This window comes from Tigriopus californicus, chromosome 1, assembly GCF_007210705.1.
Source record: "Tigriopus californicus strain San Diego chromosome 1, Tcal_SD_v2.1, whole genome shotgun sequence".
NCBI classification, from domain to species: domain Eukaryota; kingdom Metazoa; phylum Arthropoda; class Copepoda; order Harpacticoida; family Harpacticidae; genus Tigriopus; species Tigriopus californicus.
Window position 1 is genome coordinate 5,216,891 of NC_081440.1, and position 8,102 is coordinate 5,224,992.

At 42.1% G+C, this 8,102-nt stretch overlaps 1 protein-coding gene and 1 long non-coding RNA gene across 3 annotated transcripts in view; both read left to right on the forward strand.

The window, feature by feature from the left end:
* LOC131881089 (serine proteinase stubble-like) overlaps positions 1 to 5,044 on the forward strand; it is a 10,765-nt gene extending 5,721 nt beyond the window's left edge. The window contains exons 6-8 of the mRNA XM_059227856.1: positions 357 to 427; positions 1,845 to 1,970; positions 4,500 to 5,044. Coding sequence (XP_059083839.1) covers positions 357 to 427; positions 1,845 to 1,970; positions 4,500 to 4,658 — 356 coding nt within the window. The 3' untranslated portion in view covers positions 4,659 to 5,044. The remainder of the gene's footprint in view (positions 1 to 356; positions 428 to 1,844; positions 1,971 to 4,499) is intronic.
* Positions 5,045 to 5,744: 700 nt separating this feature from the next.
* Positions 5,745 to 7,902, forward strand: LOC131881197 (uncharacterized). 2 transcript variants are annotated; one of them, XR_009373345.1, is made up of 3 exons: positions 5,745 to 5,869; positions 5,987 to 6,116; positions 6,688 to 7,902. It is a non-coding gene; the product is annotated as an uncharacterized LOC131881197 (long non-coding RNA). The 2 variants fall into 2 exon arrangements; XR_009373343.1 differs by having other exon boundaries at positions 5,987 to 6,473; positions 6,688 to 7,901.
* Positions 7,903 to 8,102: the final 200 nt, after the last annotated feature.

Sequence of the window (8,102 nt, forward strand, 5' to 3'; positions counted from 1 at the left end):
AGTCCTTGAGACAGAGCAACGAAGAAACAAGTGCTCGAAAAGTGATGCATCCAAGTGAAAAGATCTTCCACGCCCTCCAATGCTGCCAATGTTCGTACATCCGCCTTGGCCGTACAGTAGAAATTCCACACACACACACCCGTGGATAGTACGGCTAAGTAGGTATGCAAAATTGCCAACCGGAACGTATTGTTGGCTTGAAGGACTTTTTTTTACCTTAATGAGAAGAAATGGAATAGCTCCCTTCTTCTTCTTCTGGGTCTCAAATCTTTGCTGGCTTCCAAGGTGGCAATCTGTAATGCAAGAACTTTCATTTCGTATCTTTCAACTTGTGGATGCTTGTCTTCTTTTTCCAGGTGAAACGGGTTTCGTTGCCGGATGGGGTCGACTAAGTGAAGGTGGACAACTCCCCAATATTCTACAATATGTGAGTGCAAATGCAATTTCCCAGCATGGAAACTTTCCTGATCTGTCTTTGCAAACTAAGCACAAAGTGATCGAATTGGAAGGCGCAAAATTTCCATGGTCGAAGAAAATAATGATATGTCATGGCTTGAGACCGGTCTTCAAATTACTGAAATCTGGTCGGAACATGTTTTTGTTTATGTTCTCTGTTACACGATGGCAAATGATGGTTCAAGACGCCCACAAATTCCCTTGATTTAGGGAAGTCTAGTAGGTAGGCAAAAAAAAAACTTGCTCGGGTTTATTTTTCCAACCCGGAATTCCTTGCGTTTGGAGCCCCAAATTGAAATCTATTGGGGTGATAATGAAACTTTTTATACAATCGCTGAACGTTGTTGCTAAACATATGAAATGTTGCTGATTAAGACTCGAGTGTTGAAAAAAATCTCACAATCAAGTACTTACTCGTGACGTTATCCAATTCAAGTTTTGATGCCAAGGAACTGACTGTTCATACAAAAATAAGTGATTTTTGAATCATTACGCTTTCCTTGCTTGCCTCCATAATCGACCAATTTTCATCGAGATTTTCATTGATCGCAAAATAAAAATGGAGCCTAAAAATGTGTTCTCCTCGACATGAACAAGACAGTATCAAATTGATTTTCTAGAAAAAGAAATACTGAAGCCCTGACGGTTGAGTATTAACCAGAATTTGATACCCTTCCATTCATTCATTCATCCATCCATCCATCCTTCCAGCTTTTGAGTGCATTTTTGACATTCAAATCAATTAAAAACCACTCTGAGAGAGAAAAGCTTCTTCAATATGAGAACATATTCATTCATTCCAAATTGTAAATGGACCAAGAAGGAAATTCTTTGAAAACGAGTACAATTTTCTGACTTGTCATTGTTCGGCTTTTTGGTTTCTCATTTCACATCCTAACGACTTTTTGAAGTGCGATCATTAATCCAGGAAGATGAATACTTCTTACCAGGTTTACAGCACTGAAAACCAATTCAAATATAAGCCTCTGCTTGACAGTTATATTGGCGCTTGAAACGATTCCAATTTTATGTTGGATGCACTTGATCCAACGATGTTGCCATCATATCACTGAGCATTAAAACAAGGCCATTTCATCTCTGAATCACAGCTTAGCCTTGCCATTCGTTAATTATCATTTCTTCTTTTCCTTCATTGTTTTCAACCTGAAATCAAGAGCATGCGTTCATTGTTTATTATTTGCCAAGGTACTTCTTACTTTTGTTTTGTTTTTTGCCTTCCTTCTCCGCGTTTCTTTTCTTTTGGCGCTAAATTCAAGTTGCGCGCTAATCAATTATATGTGGAAGAAAGTGCGACACAGAAGACCCTATAAAGCTCTACAGTAAGCAAGCTGCGCCTAATCGGAAATATTTTCATTGATCCCCGGCAGGTATCGGTTCCCATCGTCAGCAATGAGAAATGCAAGTCCATGTTCCTGAAAGCAGGCCGCCAAGAGGTCATTCCGGATATCTTCATGTGCGCTGGATACGACAATGGAGGTCGGGACTCATGTCAGGTAAGATTCGTCACCGAAATCCGTATGAAAACGAATGTGAGAGAAGATGCAATCACGTTCAGGATTCGCATCACGCAGGGACAAATGGCAACCGTCACTTGTGTTCAGTAGTTGGCACAAATTTCGTCAAATCATCATTGCAACACAGCAGCAACTTCTCACGCTCAGTGAGCTTTTGCCCACCCCTCAAGCCCCACCTTTATTTCGTATCTTGGCCGTGTCAGGAGGAGCAAGCAAGTTTTTTTCCAATAATAGTTGCACCAAGGCCTTGAATTCCTATCGTGTGTGTTTGCAAATGCATCCTATTCTTGCTCCCTTTGGCATGAGTTCAATCTATTCGGTCCTCCAACCTGATCAAGATGGTTCTCTCGATCCTTTTGTGTCGTAAACTTCTTTATTTCGACCAACCCCAAAGAAGCTAGAAGCTGGAAGCTCGAGGCCAGAAGTGAAATGGCAGATATTGTGGCATAGAGATATTGTAGGTTGTGGTTTGCTCGCCAATAAATAAGATCTTTATTGGTCATGCCATTTTTCCCTCGGGCATGTATGAATAAATGAGAAGATGGCGTGTTAGAGATCAGAGAAATCTGACGGGGAATGCATTCCAAGGATTGAATCTGGGAAATCGCTATTCAGAGAGCTCTCTTAAGGACATATTTTCCCTCGCCCTTGTTGCCTTGGCCTGTTCTCGGCAGTTGGTTGCAGGCTATCCCCGATATCATTGCCAAGGAGACTAGGATATTGAAAGGTACCGAAAGAGTAGAAACTTTCCGTCTTTTATTATCCTCGATCGGAGGCCATTCGGTTGATGTCATTGCGACAGGAAAAGAACATAAGAAAAGGGATTTCGATTTGCCTCCATCCAATGTGCAGCAAATGAATAGAAACGCGCCATTAATGAGCCATAACTCATAGGCATTGATTCGCAGACTCAAGCCAATCGCATGTTAACATCGATAATGATCATGTCCTGAAAGCATGAATAGATTATTGCGAAATGCTGATTTCAATAATGATTGTTGGCATGAGCTCGTCACAACTCACATAAAAAGCAGATAGGTACCTCTTTTTTGCCGTTTGAATTGGAGGATGAAGCAAAAAAAAAGGTTGACTAAATTGAAAGACTGGGGGAGCAGATTAGAGTATTTGCCTTGCAGCTGACAACTCAGGAAGAAGTACGATGGGAAAAATGAGCCTAAATTATTCAGGCCTGACAACCATTTCCTGAAATTTCAATTTTTGGGGAAGACTTCCTTGCCATCTGGTTGGGTATAGTACTTTGAGCAGAAAGTTCAAGTTTTTAAGTTTTGTCGTCAAGGTAGTTGATTTGAACTCTGGTTTCTTTGTCTTTCGTGGTTTTCTAGCGGATTTCTTCACACCCACTTAAACAATGAAAAGCTTCTTCTAAAAGGAGGATAAAGAGGCTATTAAAACCAAGAAGACACTTGAGGCTCAATTAAGGATATTGCCACATCTCATTGTAGTTTTCCTGCACATTTTGGGAATGTCTTTAATTTTCCCATTTGGGTGAAGACACGCTGTGATCATTTCAAAAGCTATTGTTGGCACGCCTTAATCTGGAACGGACTTGTGGGATTAATGACTTTGCATTACCAAGATTCGCTTTTGCCGATTGTGAAGCAATTTTTGAGCAAAGGTGGCTTAGAATCCGCGGCAAGGGACAAATTACCTTTCTTCGGGTCTTTGGTTCCGGAATCAATTTTGAGCCAAAATAAGGGAACATTTTTGAGAAGATAGCAGATAAACGAACATTAGCTTAGATTTGTCACTAAATGGTGGTGGTGCCCCTCGTAGCAGTCAAGCCCCAATGCATCTCTAATTGACCAGCAGCACGAGCACGTTATGTTGAGGAAAATTTTGAGATTTTGATCAAAGAAATGACCATGAAAGTGGAAGACAGTCTGCCAACATGTTGGTCGGGTTTGAAACTCACTCACTTGCACGAATGAGAGAGCAATACTCGAACAAAAAAAGGATCTAGACACTAAGGCAATTGAAAACTAGAAACCAATCAGCCCTCGTGAGCTCAAGCCACCCGAAAAGATCCCAGTCTTGGGCAAAAAAGCATCCAGTTGTAGAACAGATGACGAACGGTAAACACACTCGCTTGAGCTTCTTAGCTTGTCCTCGAATATCTGAATGACTGAGCTCGATTGTCACTGCCATTTTCGGCCGAAACTTGATCTACTCTGGTTTTGAGAGGCAAACAAACCACTACACATTTAATTAACCAAATGAGCTTGGCCTGCATTCCTCATTTTAAGGACATTTAAGCTAACTAAACACAAGTGCAAACAAGGAATTTTTCATCACTCCATCCAACATCAAACCTCTTCGTTTGATTTTCTGGACCTTTTGACATTGTTGTTATGAATGAAAAATTGAATAATGATCTACTGTAAGTACGTAACTTTATGGAGACAAACATATTGAGGCTAAGTGTCACATGTATCGATCAAGGCCTGGGTCGTGCTTGTCATTCCCTATTATTATTTTTTTGTCTTTCAGGGCGACAGTGGCGGGCCTTTGGTGGTGAAGGGAAAGGATGGGCGTTGGTTTTTGGGTGGTATCATCAGTTGGGGCATTGGATGTGCAGAGCCCAACCTACCTGGCGTATGCACGCGAATATCAAAATTTCGGGAATGGGTTCTCGAGAACGCAACTTGACCTCATTCATTCAGAGTCTGTGTCTCACCAATGAACAAACACTCGTCCAACCAACCACCCACTTGAGCTCCAAGAAAAGTGGTTGCTTGATTCAATCTAGTCAGATGGCAAACCAGCAAAATAGACTGACATAAGTGAACCAAGCAACGGTGGCTTCAGTTGCTACTCATGCGTCAGCTGAATTCAGCATGAAGCAATCCTTGAATACGAAACAGTGATGAACACGGAAGAATGTGCAACCTAAAACGTTTCTCCCAATGAACCACTAGTCGCATCCTCCATGAGCAACATGATCATCATTGATCCTAAATGAATTCATACATCATGATCAGTGCCACTTTCATGTCCCAATGGCAATAAAGACCTCTTTCAACTTAACCTCGTTCATCAGAACTTATGACCTCGAGTCGATAATTGTTCGTGTCATCCATAACAAAAAGTCAACCAGCTTGTTTTATTGCTCCAAATTAACTTCATCAGCCTGATCAACAAGGGCTGTCCGTCGACTCAACACGAAATGAAATCCACATTCAGTCCATACGGCGAGTGACAAAATAATCCACAAAAACTGTGGATGAGCACACGTTAAGAAACTTGTTGCGTGCGAGGAGACAAAAAGACTCAAGGGATTAAATGCCTTGGCCAGGATATCGTTCCTCGTGCCAACCGACCCTAAGCATGCCTAAATCGAGGTCTCGACCTTCTTCTGCTATTCCAAAGTCCTTCCAAATAGTACTCGCAATCCACATGAGCATAATTCATGGTTTCGCCCCTAGCATTAAAGTTACCGGACTCCAATAACGAGGATGAACAATTTGTGTTTGCCGCGCTTCTTAGAACAGTGACGCACGTGGACAACAAACGTGAGGGTTGCGACACTTTTTTTGAGAACGAATTACTCCACCAGAGGCTGGAAACCTTAGCTGAAGGGCTTTACGCGTACGTTCTTAGACTGGTCGGTGGTTGATACTTCACCAAAGTATACGTAGTACGGTAAGTGTGTGTTTCTACTGTTAGCTCCACAGTTCAACGTTGCTTGAAGTCGGTCGTGTCCCTGAAAAGTGATGTTTATCCAACTAGAACGTGCAGACACATTGGCAGTGGTAAATTCGTATGAGTTATGTAGTAAATACGTTCCTCGATGGTTGGAAGCCAGCTACTTGACATTGGCAAATGACATTCAGTTGGTCACGTTTTGGAAGGGTTAAAAGGTGTGAAAATGATCCTACTTCATGGGAATGGTTAACCAAATTGTCGACCAAAGTCGTCTGGGATTGCCTTTCAATGACATGAAATGGACCTTTAGCTCATGATTTTTCTCTTGATAGTGCGTGTTTCTCCTATGGACAGGGACAGCGACAGGGACAGGGATCATGTGCTTGATTTGTCATCTCATGTTGAACATGGAGACAGATCGAGCGACCTTCATCTATATGTGTAGTACAACTGTATATTGTGGTATGTACTCAGGGCAAGGAATTGAAAAGAGTTGGTCATGACGTGAAAGTAGCGAACTCAGTAAGTGGCCCTAAATCCCAAGTGGATCTCCCATGAGAATTGAGGTCACAAAAGAAGAAGAAGCATCGACTTGAAAGTAATATCTGTTGAAAAAGTTTTTTGTGCTGCTCCATCTAGCGTTCATCAAGAACGGCTTTATACCTCCCAGCAGAAAGTTATGAAGGTAGATCATAATCGGTTCGTTTCTCGAAGCGGAGCCGAAGAAAAGGATCCGCCTTTTATCTCATTTCCTTTTATTTGAGAACAGGCCTAGACGAATTGGTTTCACCTGGAATAAATGTCATTTGAATAGAAACGGTAAGATACCCACCGCCGCTATGGGCCCCGAGTTTTTCATTGCGTAATCTTGTTTTGGGGTGACTGAGCCGGTTCTCCAAGGGAGTAGATGTGTGATATTATCCTAAGGTTCTTTTGGGTTGGCGGCCCTAATGGTCAAGCAAGAAATAAATGGCTGGTGCCCAGATTTATCTGAAAGTTTTAATGTAGGTTTCATCTTCATTTTCCTTGACAGGACTGTCCGGGAATTCTCGGCTGGGAATGGCCGAAAGTGAATTTATGAACCATGTCCACAAAAGATTTAGTGGAAAAGTGCACCAAGGACAATGAAAATCCTCTTCGCCGTGGTTTACCCCAAAGTAACTAGTTCACTCACCCTAATTCGAGGAGTAGCCGACATCAGCCGTTTCCACTTCTCTTTCCCCAAATCCAAACCACATTCTAGGCCCAAGGCCAACCACTCTCCAAGAATCGAATTGGTCGTGTCTGCTCAACTCTTTGTGTTGATCTAATCCGGAACCCTGGAACCTCTCATTTCAAATCGACCAATCTCCGTCCCCAGATTCTTCCTGGTACCTTCCGAAACACAAAAAGCATTTCTTGTGTGAGTACACGACTCAGTTTATACCACAGGATCCACTTTGGCAATCTTCATTGGACGTTCGATTTTGAGGCGACCGCATTTTCCATTCTCGATGGTGGGTGGGCACCTTCAAAGCCAGAACTAGTGCCCACGGCACCCACAAACTTGAATTCCCTTTGAAGGCCTTCTTTTGCCACTCGTGTGGCATTTGGTGAATGAACAGTTCTAGTTTACAACCATTGTACACGTACTCAAGCTGAACAACTCAGACGAGGATTGGACGCGATTTTCATTGGAACGTTCGGAAAGCTACCAACCAACTATTGTGTCTTGAAATGCGGAAGGCCTGGTCAAAGTGAGGGAGGGAGAAGAGGTGAAGAATCAAATCCAGACATGAAAGTTTCTCAATCACCTTGTCAAAAAAAAAACAAATTTCTTCTTTTTTCTCCTCAAAACTCCGTTTCACCGTGACATGCTTGAAAACTGGACCTTCCTTCTTTCCTTCTTTCTTTATATGTCTTTCTTGACAATCTCGATCGATCGAGTTTGAAAGTTGCTCCATCGAACTTTTTCTCCTTTTTCGAACAACGAACAACAAATCGATCAATGCTATTTGTTTGATGAAACCTGTTTGCTCATGGACAATCGCGTTCCTTTTTAACGACATCCGTCCACTTTCCCCGGTTCAATTAATTCGACCTTAAAATTGACCTTGTCCGCTCCCCAAGAGGCAAATGGCCAAAAATATTACTAGGTTGAACCACATAAGAAACATCCGCAACCGAGACCGAATGCATCGAAAAAGAACTTTTTTTGTGTGTGTGTTGTTTTGACCCAAAGAAACTGTTCATTTCGTTAACACCCAAGTACGGTTTGGACCGAGTCTCTTCTCCTCGACTTTATTTGAGATGATTAGTTGAGAGATTTTTGCATTTCTTTTGCCCGGAAGGCCGATGACGGCAATTATAAATCTAAGCTGTAGCAGTTCTTCCACGTTTCACGACTGGGACTCTTGCAAAAGGGTGATGAATGTTTCTTTTTGGACGTATTTAGTTTCTATAACATCG